The sequence below is a fragment of the Petromyzon marinus genome, chromosome 35 (assembly GCF_048934315.1).
Source record: "Petromyzon marinus isolate PM22_M1 ecotype Great Lakes invasive population chromosome 35, UKy_Petmar_22M1.pri1.0, whole genome shotgun sequence".
NCBI lineage: Eukaryota > Metazoa > Chordata > Hyperoartia > Petromyzontiformes > Petromyzontidae > Petromyzon > Petromyzon marinus.
Window position 1 is genome coordinate 11421927 of NC_133701.1, and position 26555 is coordinate 11448481.

General features: G+C 47.4%; 2 protein-coding genes across 2 annotated transcripts; both read left to right on the forward strand.

Annotated features, from left to right (window-relative positions):
- Positions 1-1429: 1429 nt before the first annotated feature.
- Positions 1430-6402, forward strand: LOC116948951 (complement C1q tumor necrosis factor-related protein 5-like). The gene is made up of 4 exons (XM_032966264.2): positions 1430-1589; positions 2410-2581; positions 3098-3169; positions 4016-6402. The coding sequence occupies exons 1-4, from the start codon at positions 1581-1583 to the stop codon at positions 4504-4506; spliced, it is 744 nt and encodes a 247-aa protein (XP_032822155.2). The 5' UTR covers positions 1430-1580; the 3' UTR covers positions 4507-6402.
- A 16990-nt stretch (positions 6403-23392) lies between these two features.
- On the forward strand, positions 23393-26084 carry LOC116948989 (otolin-1-like). The gene is made up of 2 exons (XM_076071923.1): positions 23393-23609; positions 24440-26084. Exons 1-2 carry the CDS (start codon positions 23435-23437, stop codon positions 24928-24930), a joined length of 666 nt encoding a protein of 221 aa, XP_075928038.1. The 5' UTR covers positions 23393-23434; the 3' UTR covers positions 24931-26084.
- Positions 26085-26555: the final 471 nt, after the last annotated feature.

Below are 26555 nucleotides of genomic sequence, written 5' to 3' on the forward strand. Positions count from 1 at the left end.
ATAATGGGAACTTGATCGATGCCCAGGTGCGGTCAAGGGATGGCTCCCTATTGCTCAACCATGTTATGTATGCCGATGATCTGGTAATCACTGCTCACTCAGAGGAGAAGTTGGAGGCACTGCTGCTAGACCTGGAGCTTGCCACTAAGAGGTGGGGCCTTACCGTCAGCCCCACCAAAACTAAGCACCTGCCAGGGTGTTTTGTGCCATCGGACACGCCACCCCCACAACGCCCAATTGGTGATGGGGCGGTTGTGGAGAGAGCGGAGAGTTCTCCATATGACCGGCTCCGGTTCCGGTTTAACAGCAGAGGTCTCACTCTGAATCAGTCGAGCGGCATTATCTTTTTATCGGTTGCGTAACGCTGTGTGGAAGCTACCTGGTACCGCTCCGCACGAAGCTTCAGGTCTTCTCGGCCACAGTCATTCCCTCCCTTCTCTATGCTTGTGAAACATGGACCCCCCTAATGGAACATCTTTGCCGGTTAGAAACATTTAGGCTGGCCGGCCTATGATCCATCCTGGGTTTGACCAGGCTGGATTTTGTGAGGAGCTCACAAATCCTTGAAAGATCTGGACAAAGTCCCATCGGTGAGCTCCTCCGGCAGGCAAGGCTGCGTTGGCTGGGCCATGTAGTCCGCATGCCCAGTCACCACATGCCTAAACAGCTTTTGTTCGGCACGGGCTAGAGAAGAGATGGAGTGATGTGGTGCAGGAGGATGTGGAGCTGAGTGGACTTGCCGATGACTGGTAGCAGCGGTGTCAAGATTGACCTCTGTGGAGGAAGCTCGTGAAGGACGCTACTGGGCAGTTGGAGGCAGCTGTCCTCCAACAACACCAGAGGGCGGAGGAGCGATGCTCATAACAACGAGCGGAGCGCCGGGTGGCTAAAGCACAGCAAGTTGGCACGGTAGGGGGCACAGGTGGTGCATCAGCCACTCATCTCAGTCAGTCGACCCGTGGCACCTGGGTCTGCCCCGTGACCTCCTGCCAGTGGGCATTCGACACTTCACGTGGCCTCAAGGTGCACATAGCCTGGCAAAAGCGTCATGGTGACGTCACCGCCACTTAGTGGCGAATGGCGGTTGCTGTTGATGTGCAGTGGGCAGTATTGCAACAGTTAGCGCGCTGCACTACGAACCCGGGGTCCCGAGTTCGATTCCCGCGCACAGCTAACACGAGTAACGAATATCTAAATTGGTCATTGGCCTCCCCTACGTCGACTCAGCCTCAAATGAGTACCGGGTGCGGTGCGTAAACATCGCCACTGGGAAGACAAATGCGGTTGGGCGAGGTGCTGGCCACCCACCCCTCACGTACCATGCCAGCTTTCAATTGAGCTAATTGCTAACAGCACTTGCGTCTACAGTCTGAAAAGGCAAACAGGGCATAATGTCTTGGGTCGCCCATCTGGTATGTGGAGGGGGAGGTGTTTGTCTTTATATATTCGTGTGTTGATTGCTGTGTTGTTCATGGTAGTTTTGGCCAAAGGCATGACCCGAATGTATAAAGGGAGGGCCAGGGACAAGGCAGAACCTCAGAGAGAATTTGGCAGGATCTCAACGCAGAAGCAAAGGCCAGATGTGCAAAGTAAGTCTGTGTGTGAATGTACCATTCACGTGTGCTGTGATTAAACCAGGCTCAAGTAATTACATTTGGTTCTTCGTTTGACAATCCAGATTTAAGATTTAAAATAGTTTGACTGTCATGTGGCTGACATAAATTGTGTAATTATCCTGCGGAGCATTGGTGCAGTGGTTAAGGCACTGCGCGATGAAGCCGAATGACCCAACTTCGATTAATGGCCATGGCTAAAATCAGTAGTGAACGATATCTGATCCGTACATTAGTCATAATGGGTTGGTGAATGGTGGTGCCCAGGACCAGTTAAGATATCACTCACCGGGGTCTAGAATCGAACTGAGGTTGCATAACGTGGTGTGCTAACCACCGAGCCACTTCTCCCCATTCTAAAATACTATAAAAATACACTGGAAGTTCTCGCTGGTCTTCACGCATCCTAGGGAATTCCCAGGCGTTTCCATGCCAGCCGAGCGACATCGTCCCGCCAGCATGTCCTGGGCCAGTCCCGGGGTCTTCTACCAAATCAAGTAGTGTATATTACAAAATTGCTCTATTAATGGCATATCTGGATTGAACAACATAATTTATATTGCAAATTGAGAGGTTCTTGATCCATTTATAGAGCACTTTTGTAATATATAATTTTATTTCTTGTATCTTGTGACTAAACAATAGGTCCGAGAAAATCAATTATTTTCCTCACAAAAAAATCAACCAAAACCCGAATTTTAACCCACTGATAATAAAAACTTTTTTTTTTTAATGCGAGATATTTCTGCGAAAACGACAATGCTGTGGCTCAATCTACCGACTGGCCGCTCCCCAGATGTCCATCTTATCTCTGCTGCTCGCCTCGGCTCTGCTCTCCGTGACCACGGAGCTGGGAGAAGGAGCTGGTGCCCAAGAGGACAGGGCCGTGTGCGCGGGGATGAGCGGGATCCCGGGGACCCCAGGGCAGCACGGGGTCCCTGGAAGGGACGGCAGGGACGGAAAAGACGGTGAGGCAAATTGATTCACAGCCCACAGCTGTCATTGAGATGCGCTTCTGCAGCCGTCTGGAACACTCTTGCTTCTGATTTTAGGACGCCACTTGAGTTATGCACTTTTGAATCGATATTGAAAACTCATTTCTTTAGAACTGCTTTTTGTGTTTAGTTTTTCGTCCTTCCCCCACACTTCCGATTAGCATGGTTGACTACGTACGGTGCGAAAGAAGTTCAACATACATACGTGACTCGTTAATTCACTCATTCAGGTAGGAGAGTGCCTGGAGGGGAGTAGAGTAAAATGAGAGGTAGGTGGTGGCGAGTCCATGGAGAATCCTGATAACCGTGAGAGCAATCTTGTAGTTGATGTTGGATTGGATTGGGAGCCAGTGAAGAATCTTCATTCATCCTGGAAAAAATCCAATGAGCTAGTAAGCTTTTTTCACAGATGATTAGTAGGGGTTGGTCAGAAAGTTACAACAACAATGTCTCGAGGGGTTGCTGATCCGTTCTTTGTTCTTTTCGCAGGTGTGATGGGAACACCTGGAGCTAAGGGAGACCGCGGGGCTTCAGGAGACAAAGGCGTGAAAGGGGAGCCAGGTGACCAGGGGTTTATCCAGATAGGATGAGTCGTGTCCTGATGGCAGCAGACTTTTTTGCCACGTGGTGATTTGTCCGCAATTATGTCAAATATGAAACGAAGCCTCTTCTTTGTTCATTAGATTCGCCACGTAATGTTAGTTTTTTTTCGTAACGTTGTTTTATCGTCATTAAAGAACCCATAATGCAATGTGGATTTCAAAAATGGAAAAAAACAACAGGTAACGTGTGTGACAAACTCGATGAAATACACGCTTAAAATCAGTGATCACACGAGGGAGTCCGGGCTCACTGCCCATACCTCGGTAGGGGTAATCACATCACGTTTGTTGATGCATAACATCGGCTGGCCTGACATCAAACTGCAGCAGCAGCCAACAACGCTATATGACTGAGGGAGAAAATGAGCTGCTGCGTTCAGTTCCTGAAAAAGCTCCAAACATGCTGGATTTAATGCCAAACACAGGGGTCAATCTGCAAATATATTGGAGGTGAAACGAAAACGTCTATTGAACCCGATGATGTGGCAATCAAGTGCTCAAGTGATTAGGGCATCGACCTGTGATAGCAAACAAAAAAGTTTAAACAAAACACACCTCAATTGTGCATCTTATTAAGAAGCCACTGGAGCTATGCACTTTTAAAATATAGATTGAAAACTAATTTGTTTAGAAATGTGTTTTTTTCATTTGGTGCCCCTCCCCCGGACCTCCGATTAGCATGGTTGGTGTGAAAGAAATTCAGCATACAAACACGTGTCGCACAGTGTCACCAATGGAGATGTGTGTCACCCATCTCTCACTCGAGCACGTTGACACTTGACCTTGTTACCGTGTGTCTGTCTAGGTCTCCCGGGAAAGCTGGGCCCTATTGGCCAGTCAGGGCCCATGGGGCCTCCAGGAATCCCAGGTGAGAAGGGCGGCAGAGGCAATAAAAGCGAGAATGGTGTGGGGCCCAGGTCGGCCTTCTCGGCAAAGGTGGCACTTTACAAACCAGCAACCGGATGCCCCATGAAGTTTGACATCATCATCACCAACCCACAGGGGCACTACAACCCCATCACAGGGAAGTTTACTTGCGCATCCCCCGGCACCTACTACTTCACCTTGTTTATGCACTCAAGTGCCAGTGGCCATCTCGTGGTTATGATAATGAAAAATGGGCAATTGATATCCAATGTATGTGCCCGCCCAGACGAGGAAATTAGCGGTAGCGTCGTGCTGAGCCTCGAGACGGGAGATCAGGTATGGCTCGAGATGAAAGCTCCGTACATCAATTTGATAATTGACCAAAGCAGGGACGCGCTGTTTAGTGGCTTTCTCCTTTTCCACGACTGAATTGACTTTCATTGTCAGGGAATATGAAGTGAACACATGCACATCGTCATGAACATATTCACGCGTGCATAAATGCATACATCTTGACTTAAAGCGTTCATGACTGCACAATTCATATTCTTTGGGTCTTTCAGTAAAGTCACGTAGATAGGTTGAAAGATCGAAACGTCGTAATTTTTTGTTGTTATTTTCTTTCAACCTATCTACGTGACTTTACCGAAAGACCCAAATAATATAAATGCATACATATAAGATGAAGAATAGGACCCCCCCCCCCCTATCGGCTTTAACAAACTTTTGTTAAAAACGCTAGGAGGGTCCAGAAAATGTGCAGACATGTTCTTGGGGTTCAGACTGGATCGCCATAGGGGTGGTGCTCGCAGTTTATTATTATTGAGTGGTGTGTGATCATGGGCCAGCAACTCACAACCACCATGCGTAACTCGTAGAGCTGAGTGGCTCTAAGCGAACGCTTTGCTAAACCTCATTCTCGGGCATAGAATGTTGTAATCAGAGAATAGATCTGCCACTTACTTTGAACTAGCTTGAACACCTCCTCCATGAGGATGTTTGGGAGAGGTCTGGATTGGGTACCGAATGCTGCCAATGCAGCTGCACTAGCCACAGTCCTGGACCTCATCTATTTTTGATTGGCATCAGCAGAAGATGGGAAGTCTTTAATTCCTGGATACAAGTGATGATCAAATTCTCGCTTCGAACTTTCAACATATAATGCAGACCGTGCCTCACATAAATGGGGTCTTTTGTGGATGCTTGCTTCCACAATGGAAGAATGGCAGGCATATCCTACAGATGAAAAGCTGATGGTCAGTGGCCATATCAGCTCCACAGTATGTCCTCATGTCAAGCACATAAGCTCATATTCACTGTTCCACATTGCATCGTGCAACAGATGTTTCTGCTTGGACCTGACACACCCGAAGTGTTATGTGATGACATAAAAGGATGCTGATCGTTATGAGCCCATGAGCTGCACAGCAATCCAGCAGAATACTACCATTATTACTGAGTAGATGTGTGGTATTCTTTTCAATACTCCCACCCAAGTGTTAGGGTCATGACCCACCTTTGGCTTTAATAGAAGGCGCATTGGCCTTGGCTGCGACCCTCAATAGATGGTCATCATTAGTAGGGACTGAATCAACCACCACAATTCCTCACAACACATACACACACATTTGTAGAACACAGGCAGTTAAAAATACATATACACGTGCAGTTCATACACGTGCGAAGACAAAGCTCCCCGTATAGCCTTAACTGACTTTAGGGACAAATGTTTTTAGCGAGCACCTATTAAGGCCGGCACAGTAAACGAGGGGATGGGTGACTAGTACCACGCCCGACCGCCCTTGCCTCACCTAAGGTATTTGTTTACACACCGCACAAGGTATTTGTTTCATGCTGAGTTGACATAAAGGAGGCCCGGGACCGGTTCATATATTCGTCATTGGTGGTGGCAGTAAGTGGGTATCGAAATCGGGTTACGGGTTCATAGAGCCGTGCGCTAACCACTAACCTACGGCTCCCTACACACACGCATACACACAGATACAACACAGACGACACTCAGCAGATCCTTGTGTTTTTTAATTATTTGTGATGTTAAACACGAGACGATGGGTGTTGTAAGTTCACGGGGCCCCTGCTAGCACTAGAGGCCGCTACATTTAACGCAAAAATATATTCGATTGTGTTTTTTTAACTCGCAAATATTCAGTTTTAACCGTGTACTGAGTGTTTTATGTTGCTTAAAGTCACGTGTTCGTTAATTTGCGTTTCTGCTCTGCTTAATATTTAGACCCACGTGATGTTGATTTGCTCTATCATGGCATGGCTCTGTGTTGTTTTGAATAAATAAAGAACCTGTATTCATTTATATTTGTGTAATGGGTTCAACTGAGTCGCAGACGTCGACTTTGAAGGCAACACATTTATTCAGTTCCAACACACGGGGTAACTTCCCCTTTACAGAATAACAACATAAGGTGGTGACCACCCGGCTAACTAGACTGGTTACCACGTAACTGTTACTACAGACCCGGGACTACAACATCTGCCCGGATCCACGTGCTGGAAGACTTGTTAAACAGAGATCGTAGACAAAGGTTTTTTTTTTTCCCGGGATGAACAACCCTGGTCCCTCTCGGGACCCGGCTTATATTTTCTGTGGTGTGGCCGGCTCCATCCTTGGCCACGTCCACCTTCCAGAATCCTCGGGAAGGATCTGGGTCCCAATCACGTGACCCGTCCTTCGCCCCCTCTTGGGGCCCCTCTGTCAACTTAACCGGTCACGTGTCATCCCGGGTCAACCAGAGTGCCATGGCCTCACACAACCTTATCCTTCGGTCCGTACCAACACACCCTGTCCTGCAGAGTCGGCACTGCACTTACAGCCTTGTGCCATCCAGCACTATTATCCAGCGCACACCGTGCCCCTCGAGGGCCGGTCCTACACTTACAACATGGTGTCATCCAGCAATGGCATTACATCGCACACCATGCCCCTCTAGGGCTGGTACCGCACCCACAGCATGGTGACATTCAGCAATGTCACTACATCCCCCCCCCCCCCCCGTCGTAAAACTCAGCCGTCCCGGCTGTCAACTCCCCCTCAACAAACATAGCCCCCTAGCGTGCCTCAACAAATAAATACCCCATCCCATATCTGTATATATATAAAAGGGAAATTTGTGATTATGTGTGGCTGTTCAAAATGTTTCGCGTACTTCCCCACATACAACAAACTTTAAATTTGCCATGTGGGTACTTTACAGACTTGCACCATGCAAAAATTATAAAATTTCACTTTTGTATATATATTTTTGGAGGGGGGGGGGGGCTCAATAATGCAGATATTTTGCATGGCAAATGAGCTGTGACGTCACATCTGTCATGTGACCCGTGTGCGGAAGCGTAACGGAGTGTGCCTGCTGATGGCGGGTAAAGTGAAATAGAAATGTGTTGCAGGTCTAAGGCGTTCTTCGTGCAGCATTGCTTTATGATTTCAGTCGTTTACTGCCGTACGCAGCCTGAAAGTTGTGTGTGTGTCTGCAGCAAGCGCGTGTATGTGTACCTATGGACGCGCGCGCGTGTGTGTGTGGGGGGAGCGGTAGTGTAGTGGTCAGCGCGCTGTGTGTGTGTGTGTGGGGGGAGCGGTAGTGTAGTGGTTAGCGTGCTGTCTGTGTTTGTGTGTGTGTGTCTGTGTGTCTGTGTGTGTGTGGGGGGAGCGGTAGTGTAGTGGTTAGCGTGCTGTGTGTGTGTGTGGGGAGCGGTAGTGTAGTGGTTAGCGTGCTGTGTGTGTGTGTGGGGAGCGGTAGTGTAGTGGTTAGCGTGCTGTCTGTGTTTGTGTGTCTGTGTGTCTGTGCGTGTGTGGGGGGAGCGGTAGTGTAGTGGTTAGCGTGCTGTCTGTGTTTGTGTGTCTGTGCGTGTGTGGGGGGAGCGGTAGTGTAGTGGTTAGCGTGCTGTCTGTGTTTGTGTGTGTGTCTGTGTGTGTGTGGGGAGCGGTAGTGTAGTGGTTAGCGCGCTGTGTGTGTGGGGGGGGAGCGGTAGTGTAGTGGTTAGCGTGCTGTCTGTGTTTGTGTGTGTGTGTCTGTGCGTGTGTGGGGGGAGCGGTAGTGTACCTATGGTTAGCGCGCTGCGCTACAAACCCGGCGACCCGAGTTCGATTCCCACCCACGGCCACCATGGGTGACGATTATTTGAACCGGTCCTGGGCCTCCCCTAGGTCGACTCAGCCTCAAAGGAGTAACTGGTGTGGTGTGTGAACATCGCCACTGGGGAGACAAAGGCAGCCGGGCGTGGTGAATCCAAGTCCCGGGCGAAGCCGGGTAGTAAAGGTAGTCTATATATATAAAAGGGAAATTTGTGAATATGTGTGTCTGTTCGAAATGTTTAGCATACTTCCCAACATGCAAGAAACTTGAAATTTGACATGTGGGTCGCTTCCAGACTGTACACAATGCAAACAGTATAAAAATATACTTTTGAATTTTTGCACGGCAAGTGAGCGGTGACGTCACATCTGTGACGTTACATCTGTGATGTCACCCGCATGCGGCAGCGTTACGCAGTGTGCCTGCTGACGTCACGCATCCCCCCCCCCCCCACCCTCCGCGTAGGCCGTGTATTAATCCAAGGCAAGAATCCAAGTCTCGGGCAAAGCCGGGTAGTAAAGCTAGTGTACAATATTTACAATATATACAGTGACGAACGGGCGAAGGGAACAGGGGTATAGAACTCACCAATAGGCAACAACACAATGGAAAAGAGAAGGGGAGAGAGAGAGAGAAGAGAGCGAGGAAGAAAACACGCCGTAACACACAAAACCTCGGGACCCCCTCCAACACCGGCATCACCCACCCTCAACGCATAACAACACCTGCAAGCAGAAGAAAGGCCAGGTTCAGCCAATCACACAGCCGTCGAGAAATGCCTCAGTGATGGCCACCGCCGACTGGTTGTGAAGCGGCCAGGCCATCAGCCATCGTGAAAAATATTCGAAGCCCACCAGTAGATACTTACTCCCGCGAGGGGTGGCAGGAAATGGACCGAGGACATCAAGAGCAACCAGCTCATTTATTTTTCGATTTAAAGCTTTCGTGACTGCAAGGATTCATCTTCTTTTGTTCTTACGGTAAAGTCACGTAGAATGAGACTAAAATAATGAATTAATAAAATAAAATAACACAATAAAATTCTCACAACGTTTCGGCCACAACACAAGTGGCCTTCTTCAGGTGAAAGAAACAGACCTGTCGGGACGACAGAGCTTCATTGAACATTGTTAAGATTCGTAGCCTCTTTTAAGCTGGTTTAGAGAAGTGAGGCACCTTGACAATGGGGTTTACATATCAAACAGGAGAATTTAGCATTGAAATAGCTGAGTGATTAGCTTGTGACTGGTCATAGAAATATCTATGTTAAAGTCAAAGCTTACACATCCACAGAGGCACCTAGTACAAATCAAACAGAATAATTTAGCATTGAAATAGCTGAGTGATTAGCTTGTGACTGGTCACAGAAATGGCTATGTTAAAGTTAAAGCCTACACATCCACAGAGGCACCTAGTACAAATCAAACAGGAGTATTTAGCATTGAAATAACTGAGTGATTAGCTTGTGACTGGTCATAGAAATAGCGATGTTAAAGTCAAAGCCTACACATCCACAGAGGCACCTAGTACAAATCAAACAGGAGAATTTAGCATTGAAATAGCTGAGTGATTAGCTTGTGACTGGTCACAGAAATGGCTATGTTAAAGCCAAAGCCTACCCATCCACAGAGGCACCTAGACTTGGAACACGGTAGAACGAACTCCTCTGCCGTGGCAGATCACTGTTATAATTCAGTGTGCTCACATGACATTGACTTCTCCAAGACGGAGGTTCTTTGCAAACCAACCGGCTACCATGAGAGATTCGTTCATGAGGCCATTCACATATACAAGCACAGAGACAATTTCAACCGAGAAGATGGATTCTGGCTTAGTAACCATTGGAAAGATGTTTTAAACCATTTAGGTTCTTAATTAATTGTATTCTACGATGACCTTCAGACCGCAGCTCTTTCGCTGGCATTGACTCTTAATACCTCTCACACCACGGTTAATGGTATGGTTTACAGCATGAAGTATAACAGCGCCTCGCAGCTGTCTCTCTCCCCCTCCTCCGTTCCGACCAAGGATCAACTCGTCCGTCTGAACGGGGCTCGTAGCTATCCGTGGTGCTGGAGTTGAGGATAAGAATCCACCCATTTTTTCGCCATATAGCATTGTGATATATAACGACTTATTGTTGGTAGCTTAGCTGATTGGAGAATATATAGAGTTTATTGATAACATTGAGGTAGTTTATATTTTAGTTTTTTATTGGTTTACTATATGGTATTCATTATATAGTGTAGTGTATACCCAGTTACTGTTAATAGCTCAGCTTATTGAAGAATATATTGAGTACATTTATTATATTGATGTAATTTAGACTTAAGTTTTTTCACATCGGTTTACTATATGATAGTCGAGTTGTTGCAGCCCCTTTGGCGTCCATGTACTAGGTGCCTCTGTAGATGTGTAGGCTTTGACTTTAACATAACTATTTCTATGACCAGTCGCAAGCTAATCCCTCAGTTATTTCAATGCTAAATTCTCCTGTTTGATTTGTACTAGGTGCCTCTGTGGATGTGTAGGCTTTGACTTTAACATAGCTATTTCTATGACCAGTCACAAGCTAATCCCTCAGTTATTTCAATGCTAAATTCTCCTGTTTGATTTGTACTAGGTGCCTCTGTGGATGGGTAGGCTTTGACTTTAACATAGCCATTTCTGTGACCAGTCACAAGCTAATCACTCAGCTATTTCAATGCTAAATTCTCCTGTTTGATTTGTACTAGGTGCCTCTGTGGATGTGTAGGCTTTGACTTTAACATAGCTATTTCTACGACTAGTCACAAGCTAATCACTCAGCTATTTCAATGCTAAATTCCTCTGTTTGATATGTAAACCCCTTTGTCAAGGTGCCTCACTTCTCTAAACCAGCTTAAAAGAGGCTACGAATCTTAACAACGTACATTGAAGCTCTGTCGTCCCGACAGGTCTGTTCCTTTCACCTGAAGAGAGCCACTTGTGTTGTGGCCGAAATGTCGTGAGAATTGAATTGTGTTATTTTATTTTATTAACGTATTATTTTATTCTCATTCTACGTGACTTTACCGAAAGAACCAAAGAAGACAGCTCATTTATGCGGGAGACCCGAATAGATTGCAAAGGTGGACAACAGGGTTTAGACGGGGGTTTCCGCCGAGCGCACTGCACAACACCTCTTCAATACATTAACAACATATTCTGCCGTACCGGGCCAAAAGAAGTCGAGCTTAAGCGTGGCCAGCGTCTTATGCACACCCACGTGCAGCAGTTGCTCATGCACCACCCAAATTATTTTGCCCCGCAGGGCAGTAGGCACGACGATGTTGTAACGATGCAACCCTCTGTCCCAATGCATAAGCAACCCGCCTCTGAGGATGACAGAGGCTACTCCCTGTCGATCCCCACCCCCGTCCTCCCCCTTTACACGGCGTCATAATTTTAACAGGGAAGTGTCCTCAACCTGGAGGCGTCCCCACTCCGCATGGTGCAAGCCAATAACGGTGTCACGCGCCTCAGGACCGTCGGCTTCTTGAGGGGTGTCACCCTCGACCGATGTCGCAAGGGAAGGGGGCGAGACCTCGGCAACCATATTACAGCGCCCCGAGCCCGAGAAACACGCGCACCCGTCGCTCGGTGGCAATCGTGACAGGGCATTTGCGTTCGTGTGTCTGGTACCTTTGTGGTAGGAAACAGTAAAAGAATAGTCCTTGAGGACTTCCAGCCAACGTGAAAGTTGGGCAGACGGCTGTTCAATACGCAATGCGTACTGTAGGGCTGCATGGTCAGAGTGCACCTCAAAGTGTCTGCCATAAAGATACTGCTGCACGAAAAAAACTATAGCCAAAAGTTCCCGTCGTGTGACACAATACCGTTGTTCAGCTGGAGACAGCACTGCTGCCATATGCTACAACAAGGACGAACGGCAAGGAAAAGTCGGGGTATCGGAGGGGAGCAGCATTCACCAAGCCATCCCGGAGTGCAACAAATTCGGCCTCCTCCTCCCCCCAATGGAACTTCTGACCCTTTGCCGTCAGGGCGTGGAGAAGTTTGGTGATAGTGGCGAATCCGGCGACAAAACAAACACTTCGCGCGTGTGCTGCGTGGTTAGCACGCGTGCGCATGTTGCGTGGTTAGTGCGCGAGCACGGCCATGATGGCGTGGAGGAGGCCCCGATGGCGTGGAGGAGGCTGTGATGGCGTGGAGGAGGCCGCGATGGCGGGGAGGAGGCTGCGATGGCGGGGAGGAGGCCATGATGGCAGAAAGGAGCAGCGATGCTGGGGAGGAGGCCCCGATGGCGTGGAGGAGGCTGTGATGGCGTGGAGGAGGCCGCGATGGCGGGGAGGAGGCTGCGATGGCGTGGAGGAGGCCGCGATGGCGGGGAGGAGGCTGCGATGGCGGGGAGAAGGCCATGATGGCGTGGAGGAGGCTGTGATGGCGTGGAGGAGGCCGTGATGGCGTGGAGGAGGCAGCGATGGCGGGGAGGAGGCCGTGATGGCAGAAAGGAGCAGCGATGGCGGGGAGGAGGCCGTGATACACTCACTCATCATACGCTGACTCACTCACACATCATATACTCACACAACCACTGACCCATTCACTCATCATACAGTCACTCATAATATGCTGACTCACTCATACATCATACACTGACTCACACATCATACACGGACTCACTCATCATATGCTGACTCACACATCATACACTGAGAGTGTCATGCATCCAGATATGGCTGCAAGTTTGGTCGTACATGTTGTGCATATCGTTTATTGCTAAATTTGAATCAAAGTTCCTATGATTACTGTTGTTACATTGTATTTTATAGCTTTATTTTGGTGATTTCGAAAATATATGGTTAAGCCATGTTTTTTGCGGAAGTGCAGAGTTGGCCTGATAACTTGAATCTAAATTGTCTTATGGTTGTTATTGTTTGTCTTGCATCACACTGGGATTTTTGCACACAGCGTTGTAATACGGTGTTTTTTTTTCTGAAAGATTTGCTGGTTTATCCAGGGTGTTTCTGTTGCGCATCGTCGCTTTAAGATGTTCTCTGTTCATATTTTGTTTGTTGCGGTTGCACCCGACTCAAGAGCCGCATGGCTCACAGGGCTATACCTAATAAATTAAACTTGAAAACGGCGATAATAGGACACAAAATAAATTAAACTCCGCACCTCCCCCACCGACTTGGGGGTTGGACAAGAATGCACGCACGCGGTTTTGTCCGGGTCCGTCGCTATCCCTGAATCACTGACTATATGGCAAAGGTGGTACCGAACTGATTTTTGGAGCAGGTGACATTTCTATGGTTTAAATTTGAGGTTCGCTGCACGCATTTTAAGAAAGACAGCATGTCACCGTTCCAGGTGTTCTTTAAACTTACGGCTAAAAACAATAACATCGTCAAGATATATCAGGCACGAATCCCACTGGAGGCCAGCCAGAACCAGTTCCATCAATCGCTGGAACGTAGCCGGAGTGGAGTGAAGACCCATTGGAAGCCGATTAAATTCAAATAAGCCTTGTAGTGTACGAAAGGCTGTCTTGGGCTTAGATGACTCATCCAGGGGCAACTGCCAAAATGTCGATAGGAGGTCAAGAGTTTAAAAATAATGTGCTCCTGCCAGAGCATCCAGGGAATCGTCCATTCGAGGAAGAGGGTACGCGTCAGCCACAGAGATCTTATTAAGTTTATGGAAGTCAACACAGAAACACAAACTACCATCCGTTTTTTTAACAAGAACAGTTGGGGCTCCGCATGGGCTGTTGGACAGCGAGATAATATCGGTATATATGCCTACGGAGGGGTAAAAATATTTTTTGAGGGGGGAGGTCGACTATTTTCAGAAACCTTTTAGATTAACTATTTACCCCACACTTTCTATTACTTTTTGATTCAGGACTTCTGCAAGTCTCTTATAATTTTGTTGACGGACAAATGGACAAACGAAATGCTGGGTACTTCCCGCTTGTATAAAATAATACATTGAGACGTTTTTCCTGTAAAATTCTGCCCCTCTGGTTAGCTGCTGGGTCGTGGTGACGTCACAATACCGCAACCAATGGGTGAGCGCGACGGGACTCATTATCCTAATTTTATACTTAGCACCCTCGCACAGGCTGGGTGGCTGCTTGTTGACCGTCACCTCACGTATAATTTACCTGTGAACGTGATGATACAAACTTCCGATAATAAAATAAAGGTGAGACACCCAATCCATACAACAATTAATCATCCTGTACTGTATAATGCTATATTATTTGCAATTCACCGGCAGAACAATTTACGGCCCGTTTATTATTCCAATTTATTATAAGTCGATACACTAACTCAAAAAACGCCCCACTTACGACAAACATGGAGATACATTTTAAAACAACTTGCAAATGCCTACTCGTACTGGCGAAACGAACTGCTCCACCAGCTGTAATGAGTTCTACCATCACTGCTGGGTGTGTGTTGAGAGTGTGTGTGCACAACCAACACCGATATTTGAACCAAAATCACACACCAACACCACATGGATGGCAGGGTCTCACACCGCCCTGCTACCGTTCCACCCCTCAGGTGGCAATAGGGCGAAGACCGAATGTCTAACACCCACCGACACATACCACTTAACATGCTGGACATCCTTCTACATCCTGGGTCGAGAAGTCGCACTTCAGAGCCGACCCATGTACTGGCTCAAGGAAGTCACGCTTCAAGGTCGAGCCAGTATGCTGCACCTTAAGGTACAATTTTGGACGTTTTACCACATCCCGGGTCAAGGAAGTCATGCTTCAAGGTTGACCCATGTACTGGGCAAAGCAGTCGCACTTCAGGGTGGCCCCAGTATCTACATTTAAATATACATTTAAAATACACGTGACAAAAAAAATCTACCTGCTCTTGCCCTGAAATGGCGGCCGCACGCGCAAAGCGCTTCACCGTGGCCTCCCGCACTCGCCCAAAATGGCGGCCGCATGCGCGAACCACATCTTCGCGGTTTCCCGCGCTTGCCCATCAGTAGTCCTCCCTTGAGGACCACCACAGACATCTCATGTACACAGTATCTACACACTGCCACTCTCAACACAGCCCCAGGCTGCACACCCCCGCGTGGAGAGAGCAATGCTCTCCAGCGGCAACATGTCACTCGCCTTTTGCCTGCACCACAGTCGTCCAACTTCACGACCTCCACCGACCATTTACTCGGCCAGTGCAAATTTCGGGGAAGAGACAATGGCACATCGCAACGACTCAGCCATGCTCTCTCCCGTACTATCCCTTCACACACCCCAACACATCACACAGTCTGACGCTTTACAGACAAGGAAGGTTTGTCCCTTCCTGAGGCCAGACCCCATCCAGCCCCCACAGGGGCGAATTTCCACGGCCAATATGCCGGCGACATGGCGTCGCACTCCACAACATGTGCTCTGAACAACTTAGGGTTACTGCCACAACTCGGCTTACCATTCTGTCCAGCATGTGTCCTCACTCTCGTCCTAGCATTCAGCACAAACCCGTCGCATTCCGCTAACCTCAGCAATATTCCATTCGCCTGAACCCCCGCAATTTCCATATCCCCGAATAGGATCTGCAGGACTAGTTCCCCTATACATCCAATACCGTTAGCAACCAGAGCGGCCCTTCCCGCTGGCAGACATGCAAGGAGAATCCCTGCCTCCTGCTAGCCAGGTCTCACCGTCCGCTGCAACTGAACGGGACCACTACTCCTGAACTCTGCGAGCCTCTGGCCCACCGTCCCAAACGCGTCTTGGTGTGTCTCGATCTCCAGCCGTTAGGTCAATCCATCCGCCACAGCAGGATGGGACCATCACAAGTACTCGCCAGCACATGATGGTGGTGGTGGTGGTGAGAACAGTAGCTGTGATAGTAATGATCATAGGTTTTGTTTGATGATTATGATAGAAAATGGCTGGAGTTGATTATTTTACAATGGTGGTAGGTTAGATTCGTGTGTTGAGAGAATCTGTGTATTTTGTTTTTGTTCCTCCCGCCGGGTGGAATACCATCATCTCCACTATCCTGGGGCCGGGTGGCTGTTGTGTCCGACGAGTCGAGGCGCGCGTTCATAGTGCTGTGCCTCAGGAGGTTTGGGTTCTTTTTCTCGTCACAGGGTTCCAGCACCTGCCATCCTCGTGTGCTTTATCCAGGCAAGGTTGGGCTTCCATGTGGCCACAGGCCGCATCTCCTGCATGGGCCTCTCTAGCCCTCCCGCAGCACAGCGTCACGCTCTCCGAGCGCAACTTTGTCATCCTGAGGCACCAGCAGCACCGGCTGAGAGGGTGGAGGCGCTTACCTCAAGTTCCACCCTCTCAACATAAAATTTGAGGCGTCCTCGCGGCCACCAGCACCACCATGCCACGCCACGCCAGTCTTTCTCTCCCCTCTCTCTCTTGCTGTCGGCTCCTCCTCCTCCCTCCTCCTGTCACTCTCAATCGGCTCATCTCTTCCTGTCCCTAAGACACCTCACCTCCCGCTGTCCACAGCGCCGAAGGGAGGTCGGGGCATTATGAGGGGGAGGGGGGCAGGGGTTGAAAGCGGCTCACAAGGGCTTCTACAAACCCATTTGTAAGTCTAGGATTGCCTGTATTTTAAATCCCCCACGGGGGCTGATGGAAGGTCGTAGGCTTGCCGGCAGTGGAGGAGAGAGCCATCATGCTCTACAGGAGCAGACTGGCGCTCAGAGATGGGTCCCCACTGCACTGGACTGTAAGTTGACAACGGCACGAGACCGGTCGCCCATGCACATGTGGCTGACACTACCAAGGCTACTGCAGTAGCTGGATCTGGCCGAAGCAGCCAACCACATCTTCAGCTGTTTGGTGGGGCTGTGCCGAAGCTGCAGCAGAAACGGGGAGAAGGGAACGATATCGCAACAAGTCCAGCCGCTACCCCATTCACCAATGCACATCCACAGTGCTGGATTACAGGTGTATGTAGCCACCACCACCTGCTATATGTCAGTATGTGCGTGCCTGTGTATATGTTTATACATATGTCTTTGTACAAATGTATGCCTGCATTTGCATGTACTTGTGTTTGTTTATATGTTTGTATAAATGTGTGTTTATATAATTAAGTGTGTGATATTGATCTTAGTTGAATAATGCTGGCCAGGCCACTCATAGAACATAATGGTTTGGCGTCGCTCGGTATGTGGGGGATCGTTATCTTTGTGTATACGTGGTGATTGCTACGTTATTCATGGGCCTTACGTGTTAATATAGTTTAATAATATTATTTGCTACTACCACTACCAGACATTATCACGAGTCTAACCTACCACCATTGTAAAATAATCAACTCCAGCTATTGTCTATCATAATCATCAAAGAAAACCTATCATCATTACTATCACAGCTACTGTTCTCACCACCAACACCACCACCATGTGCTGGCGAGTACTTGTGAGGGTCCCATCCTGCTGTGGCGGGTGGATTGACCTAACGGCCGGAGATCGAGACACACCAAGACGCGTTTGGGACGGTGGGCCAGAGGCTCGCAGAGTTCAGGAGTAGTGGTCTCGTTCAGTTGCAGCGGACGGTGAGACCTGGCTAGCAGGAGGCAGGGATTCTCCTTGCATATCTGCCAGCGGGAAGGGCCCCGGACTCGTACCGCTCTGGTTGCTAATGGTATTGGATGTATAGGGGAACTAGTCCTGCAGATCCTATTCGGGGATATGGAAATTGCGGGGGTTCAGGTGAATGGAATATTGCTGAGGTTAGCGGAATGCGACGGGTTTGTGCTGAATGCTAGGATGAGAGTGAGGACACATGCTGGACAGCATGGTAAGCCGAGTTGTGGCAGTAACCCTAAGTTGTTCAGAGAGCATGTTGTGGAGTGCGACGCCATGTCGCCAGCATATTGGCCGTGGAAATTCGCCCCTGAGGGGGCTGGATGGGGTCTGGCCTCAGGAAGGGACAAACCTTCCTTGTCTGTAAAGCGTCAGACTGTGTGATGTGTTGGGGTGTGTGAAGGGATAGTATGGGATAGAGCATGGCTGAGTCGTTGCGATGTGCCATTGTCTCTTCCCCGAAATTTGCACTGGCCGAGTAAATGGTCGGTGGAGGTCGTGAAGTTGGACGACTGCGGTGCGGGCAAAGGCGAGTGACATGTTGCCGCTGGAGAGCATTGCTCTCTCCACGCGGGGGTGTGCAGCCTGGGGCTGTGTTGAGAGTGGCAGTGTGTAGATACTGTGTACATGAGATGTCTGTGGTGGTCCTCAAGGGAGGACTACTGATGGGCAAGCGCGGGAAACCGCGAAGATGTGGTTCGCGCATGCGGCCGCCATTTTGGGCGAGTGTGGGAGGCCACGGTGAAGCGCTTTGCGTGTGCGGCCGCCATTTCAGGGCAAGAGCAGGTAGATTTTTTTTGTCACGTGAATTTTAAATGTATATTTAAATGTAGATACTGGGGCCACCCTGAAGTGCGACTGCTTTGCCCAGTACATGGGTCAACCTTGAAGCATGACTTCCTTGACCCGGGATGTGGTAAAACGTCCAAAAGTGTACCTTAAGTTGCAGCATACTGGCTCGACCTTGAAGCGTGACTTCCTTGAGCCAGTACATGGGTCGGCTCTGAAGTGCGACTTCTCGACCCAGGATGTAGAAGGATGTCCAGCATGTTAAGTGGTATGTGTCGGTGGGTGTTAGACATTCGGTCTTCGCCCTATTGCCACCTGAGGGGTGGAACGGTAGCAGGGCGGTGTGAGACCCTGCCATCCATGTGGTGTTGGTGTGTGATTTTGGTTCAATTATCGGTGTTGGTTGTGCATCCAATGCGTCAGAATCTGTGTATTTTGTTTTTGTTCCTCCCGCCGGGTGGAATACCATCATCTCCACTATCCTGGGGCCGGGTGGCTGTTGTGTCCGACGAGTTGAGGCGCGCGTTCGTAGTGCTGTGCCTCAGGAGGTTTGAGTTCTTTTTCTCGTCACAGGGTTCCAGCACCTGCCATCCTCGTGTGCTTTATCCAGGCAAGGTTGGGCTTCCATGTGGCCTCAGGCCGCATCTCCTGCACGGGCCTCTCTCGCCCTCCCGCAGCCCAGCGTCACGTTCTCCGAGCGCAACTTTGTCATCCTGAGGCACCAGCAGCACCGGCTGAGAGGGTGGAGGCGCTTACCTCAAGTTCCACCCTCTCAACATAAAATTTGAGGCGTCCTCGCGGCCACCCGCACCACCATGCCACGCCACTCCAGTCTTTCTCTCCCCTCTCTCTCTTGCTGTTGGCTCCTCTTCCTCCCTCCTCCTGTCACTCTCAATCGGCTCATCTCTTCCTGTCCCTAAGACACCTCACCTCCCGCTGTCCACAGCGCCGAAGGGAGGTCGGGGCATTATGAGGGGGAGGGTGGCAGGGGTTGAAAGCGGCTCACAAGGGCATCTACAAACCCATTTGTAAGTCTAGGATTGCCTGTATTTTAAATCCCCCACGGGGGCTGTTGGAAGGTCGTAGGCTTGCCGGCAGTGGAGGAGAGGGCCATCATGCTCTACAGGAGCAGAATGGCGCTCAGAGATGGGTCCCCACTGCACTGGACTGTAAGTTGGCCCTGGCGCGAGACCGGTCGCCCATGCACATGTGGCTGACACTACCAAGGCTACTGCAGTAGCTGGATCTGGCCGAAGCAGCCAGCCACATCCTCAGCTGTTTGGTGGGGCTGTGCCGAAGCTGCAGCAGAAACGGGGAGAAGGGAACGATATCGCAACAAGTCCAGCCACTACCCCATTCACCAATGCACATCCACAGTGCTGGATTACAGGTGTATGTAGCCACCACCACCCGTTATATGTCAGTATGTGCGTGCATGCGTGTATATGTTTGTACATATGTCTTTTTACATATGTATGCCTGCGTTTGCATGTACCTGTGTTTCATAATAAAGGTTCTTGGGTTAGATCGCGTTTATTTATAAATGTGTCGTAACCCTCCACCACCCGACACGGCCAATCAGCAAAAAAAAAGTGTCACGTTGACAAAGACAAATAATTCACTACTTCAGCCCACCGGTGTGTTGAAGAGTTAATCCACATTTACAGTTTTAGTACGACGTTTCGCTGGTAAATACTTCCAGCATCATCGGGCAATTCGCCAGAATGGTAAAGCCCTCGCTTGCTCCCGGTTTTATATAGGGCAGCAGGGTGACGTCATCACTTAACTCATCAGGTGCAGTGATTAGAGGCGGAGGGGGGGGGTGTAATGTAATTATATAATCGATTAGTAATCAGTCATTGGTTATGATTAGTAATGAGTTGTAGATTAGTAATTCTTTAAATCAAAATGTAATGTGTATTATTTAATAATACGCTTCCAGGCCGCACTAAGCCGGTAGCTGTCAGAGCGATTAAAGTTATTCTTGTTCCTCTCAATTTAAATGGATTCTCCAATTAGTCTTTGCCAGTAATAATTAGTTTTACACACCACTGCAATATTGTCAAAATCAATTGAGTGTCCTTGTTGACAAGCATGTTCTGCCACTGCCGACAGGTTGTGTTTGAGATAATTTAATATTTCTCTGATGTTCTTTTAGTCTTACGCTGATGTTACGTCCCGTCTGCCCAATGTAGCAGCTGCCACATGAACAATTAATCCGATATACACCTTCTGTTGATAGTTTAGGTAATGCGTCTTTAGTGCAAGATACTAGTTTTTGAATTTTGTGTACTGTACCAAATCTTACTGTAATGTTTTGCTTTTGCAAAACACGGGCTAATTTGTCAGTTACTCCTGAGATATATGGAATTTTTATTGTTTTAACAATCTGGTCGCTTTCAGTAGTATTGCTTTGCGATCGTGATTTGGCATTCAGTGCTCTGTTAATTTGAGCATTATTGTAGCCATTCTGTCGTAGTGCGTCTTTAACGTGTTTAATCTCTCTCACTAGACTCTCACCATCTGACACTGTTTTCGCCCGATGTACGAGCGTCTTGATAAGAGAGGATTTTTGAGCTGGATGATGATGTGATTCTGCATTCAGATAGGCATCAGTGTGCGTTTGCTTTCTGTAAACGCTGTGTGTTATTTTACCGTTTAGGCCATGTCCAAGCAAAATATCTAGGAATGGGAGTGTGTTATTCACCTCCATTTCCATGGTGAACTGGATGGCCGGGTTTTGTGCATTGAGATGATTTAGAAAATCATTAAGTGTATCTTTACCATGTGGCCAGACAACCAAAGTGTCATCCACATACCTAAACCAAAAGGATGGTTTTAATGTGCTCGAGGCAAGTGCTCTTATTTCAAAGTTTTCCATGTACAAATTTGCTATAGCAGGGGATAAAGGAGAACCCATTGCTGCTCCTTCCTTTTGTTTAAAGAAATCCCCTCTCCATAAGAAGTAAGTGTTATTTAAACAATGGCCAGCAAGTTTCGGAATATCTTTTTGTAAACCGGTATTCTTTACTAGTGTATCAAGTAATTTAAGCGATTCGTCCACTGGAACCTTAGTGAATAGAGAAATCACATCAAAACTTACCAGAATATCATCAGGAGTAAGTTTAATATCTTTAATCACATTGACAAGATGTTCTGAATTTTTTATGAATGAAGATGTCTTACCGATGTAGGGCTGTATTTGTTTGGTTATATATTTTGCTAATTGATATGTGGCAGAGCCAATTGTACTGACTATGGGTCGTAATGGGATGCCGATTTTATGGATCTTTGGTAGCCCATAGAGTCTAGGTGGTTTTGAGGCCCTTGGCTTAATTAAATAAACGCGATCTAACCCAAGAACCTTTATTATGAATAATATTGGTCGCGAAAGCCTACGTGTTAAACTGACTGTACCTGTGTTTGTTTATATGCTTGTATAAATGTGTGTTTATATAATTAAGTGTGTGATATTGATCTTAGTTGAATTATGCTGGCAGGGCCACTAATAGAACATAATGATTGGCGTCACCCGGTATGTGGGGGATCGTTATCTTTGTATATACGTGGTGATTGCTACGTTATTCATGGGTGTTTTGTTGACCACAGGAACATGTGACCCGAATGTATAAAGGGGGAGCCATGGACAAGGGAGACCCTCAGAGAAAATTTGGAAGGACCTCGAAGCAGAATCGGAGGCCAAATGTGCAAAGTAAGTCTATGTGTGTGGGTCTACCATTCACGTGTGTTGTGATCAAAACAGGTTCAACTCATTATATTCTGCTCTTTATTTCACAATCAAGATTTGATCATTAAAATATCAGTAATTATCCTGCTCGAGTTTTTTAGAATGAGCATTGGCGCAATGTTTAGGGCCTTGTGTGATGAACCCAATGACCCAAGTTCGATTAATGTCTATGGCTAATTTCAGTAGCGAGCGATATCTGATCCGTACATCCCCACATAAGTCATAATGGGCTGGCGAATGATGGTGCCGAGGACCAGTTAAGATATCACCGTGCTCTGAAATCGCACTAAGTTTGCATAGTGTGGTGTGTTAACCACTCTGCCACTTCTCCCCATTCTAAAATACTTGAAAAATACACGGAAGTGTTCCACACAAATCAACAACTTACCCTCTCCTCTTCCGAACAATATACACTTTGTTTTACTCGGACCTATAGTTTAGGCACAGGATAAAACAAGCAGTTTTTATTATAAAGGTGCTCTATTTATGGAATAAGGCCTCTCTATTTATATCTGGCTTGAACAACAATTTATTTTGGAAACTGAGAGGCCTTAAACCACAATGGAGCACTTTTGTAACTTATAATTATTTGTATTTTATCCTGTGGCTAAACTATAGGTCCGAGCAAATAAACTCTCTTCCTAACCAAAAAAAACCAACGCCCTAATTTAAACCATGTAATAATTAAGTCCACCATTTTTTTTGTAATGTGAGATATAGCTGTGAAAACAACAATAACAAATGTTGTGGCTCCCCAGATGTCTGTCTCATCTCTGGTGTTGGCCTTTGCTCTGCTCTCCGTGACCACGGAGCTGGGCGAAGGAGCTGGCACCCAGGAGGATAGAACCATGTGTGTGGGGATGAGCGGGATCCCAGGGCAACATGGGGCCCCTGGGAGGGATGGCAGGGACGGGAGAGACGGTGAGGGGAATTGATTCACAACTCACAGCCCTCATTGTAGGTGGGCTACTGCAGCCGTCTGGAACGCTCTTCCTTCAAATATTAGGAAGCCACTGGAGCTATGCATTTTTAAGTCATCTAGATTGAAAACTAATGTCTTTAGAACTGCTTTTTGTGTTTAGTTTGTCTTCCTTCCCGCAGAGGACAGAATCAGAATAGTCATTTATCTTGGAGAAATCCGATGAGCTATGATGCTCTTTTTCACAGATTTCCAGTAGGAGTGGGTCAGAAAGTTGCAATAACGTCTCGATGGGTTGCTGATAAGTTCGTTGGTCTTTTCGCAGGTGTGATGGGAGCACCCGGAGCTAAGGGAGATCGCGGCACTTCAGGAGACAAAGGCATGAATGGGGAGCCAGGTCAGCAGGGGTTTACCCAGACACGGTGTGTTATGTCCTGATGGCAGCGGACTTTTCTGCCACGTGGCAATTCGTCCATATCATGTCAAATATTAATAAAAACTTCTTATTTGTTCATTAGCTTTGTCAAATCATGTTTTTTTTTGTTAAAAAAAATTGGCATTAAAAAACCCAGAATACAATGTGGATTTCAAAAAGGCAGAAAACAGAAAACGTAACAAGCTCGATGGAATACACCCTTCAAATCAGAGATTGAACGAGGGAGTCCGAGGTCGCTGCCCTATCACGGTAGGGGTAATCACATCACGTTTGTTGATAAATAACATCAGCTGGCCTGACATCAAACTCCGGCATCATACAGCAAATTTATATGACTGAGAAAAGGAGCTGCTCCAATCAGTATCTGAAGAAACGCCTAACATGCTGGACATAATGCCAAACACAGGTGGTCAATCTGAAACTACATTGGAGAGGTGACATGAAAATGTCGATTCAACTCGATGATGTGGCAATCAAGTGCTTAAATGTTTTGGATATCGACCTTTGATAGCAAACCAAACGAAGACGTTTAAACAAAACACACCTCAGTTATGCATGTTATTCGGAAGCCACTTGGGTTATGCACTTTAAATCTAGATTTTAAACTAATTTCTGTAGAACTACTTTTTGTGTTTTAGTTTGTTGTCCATTCCCCTGCACCTCCAATTAGCCCGATTGGCTAGGCACGGTGAAAAAAAAGTAAAACATACATACACGTCTGGCTCAGTGCCACCAACGGAGATTTGTGTCACCCATTTCTCACTTGACCTTGTTACCGTGTGTCTGTCTAGGTCTCCCGGGAAAGCTGGGCCCTATTGGCCAGTCAGGGCCCATGGGGCCTCCAGGATTTACAGGTGAGAAGGGCGAACGAGGCGGCAAAAGCGAGATTGGCGTGGGGCCCAGGTCAGCCTTCTCGGCAAAGATGGCGCTTTCCATACCGGCAACTGGGGTCCCCATAAAATTTGACGTCATCATCACCAATCCACAGGGGCACTACAACCCCATCACAGGGAAGTTTACTTGCGCATCCCCTGGTGCCTACTACTTCACCTTGTTTATGCACTCAAGTGCTAGTGGCCATCTCGTGGTTATGATAATGAAAAATGGGCAATTGATATCCAATGTATGTGCCCGCCCAGACGAGGAAATTAGCGGTAGCGTCGTGCTGAGCCTCGAGACGGGAGATCAGGTATGGCTCGAGATGAAAGCTCCGTACATCAATTTGTTCAATGACGCGAACAGGGACGCGCTGTTCAGCGGCTTTCTCCTGTTCCCCAACTGAATTGACTGCCATTGTCAAAGAAGACAGAGTGAACACGTGCACACACTCATAAACATATTCACGTGTGCATGAACGCATACAAGACAAAGAATAGGCGCCCCCTATTGTCTTTAACATACTTAAGTTGAAAATGATGTTGGGGTTCAGAAAATATGTGGACATGTTCCTGGGGATCAGATATTAGATTATCAAAGTGCTAGAAGTTTATTTTTTTATTAAAGAGTGGTGTCTGATCTTGGGACAGCAACCTGCAACTACCACCCATAACTTACTGTGCTGAATGGCTTTCCAAACCTCTGAGCAAAGCTTTGGTAAGCCTCCTCATTCTCGGGAATAGAATGTTGCAATCAGAGAGAATAGATCTACCACTATCTTTCAGCTAGCTGGAACGCCTCCTCCTTCAGGAATTGTGTGGAAGTCTGGATCGGCTATCCAATGCCACCAATGCAGCTGCACAAACCACAGTCTTGCAAAAAAGGGGAAGCTTCAATTTCCAGCTACAAGTGATGGTCAAATTCTCGCTTCTAACTTTCAACATATAAATGGGGTCATTTGAGGATGCTCGCTTCCACATTGGAAGAATGGCAGGCACATCTTGCAGATGAAAAGCTGATGTTAGTGGCCAGATCAGCTCAACAGTATATCCTCATCAGTTTAACACGTAGGCTTTCGCGACCAATATTATTCATAATAAAGGTTTTTGGGTTAGATCGCGTTTATTTATAAATGTGTCGTAACCCTCCTCCACCCGACACGGCCAATCAGCAAAAAAAGTGTCACGTTGACAAAAGACAAATAATTCACTACTTCAGCCCACCGGTGTGTTGAAGAGTTAATCCACATTTACAGTTTGAGTACGACGTTTCGCTGGTAAATACTTCCAGCATCATCGGGCAATTCGCCAGAATGGTAAAGCCCTCGCTTGCTCCCGGTTTTATATAGAGCAGCAGGGTAACGTCATCACTTAACTCATCAGGTGCAGTGATTAGAGGCGGAGGGGGGGGGGGTAATGTAATTATATAATCGATTAGTAATCAGTCATTGGTTATGATTAGTAATGAGTTGTAGATTAGTAATTCTTTAAATCAAAATGTAATGTGTATTATTTAATAATACGCTTCCAGGCCGCACTAAGCCGGTAGCTGTCAGAGCGATTAAAGTTATTCTTGTTCCTCTCAATTTCAATGGATTCTCTAATTAGTCTTTGCCAGTAATAATTAGTTTTACACACCACTGCAACATTGTCAAAATCAATTGAGTGTCCTTGTTGACAAGCATGTTCTGCCACTGCCGACAGTTGTGTTTGAGATAATTTAATATTTCTCTGATGTTCTTTTAGTCTTACGCTGATGTTACGTCCTGTCTGCCCAATGTAGCAGCTGCCACATGAACAATTAATCCGATATACACCTTCTGTTGATAGTTTAGGTAATGCGTCTTTAGTGCAAGATACTAGTTTTTGAATTTTGTGTACTGTACCAAATCTTACTGTAATGTTTTGCTTTTGCAAAACGCGGGCTAATTTGTCAGTTACTCCTGAGATATATGGAATTTTTATTGTTTTAACAATCTGGTCGCTTTCAGTAGTATTGCTTTGCGATCGTGATTTGGCATTCAGTGCTCTG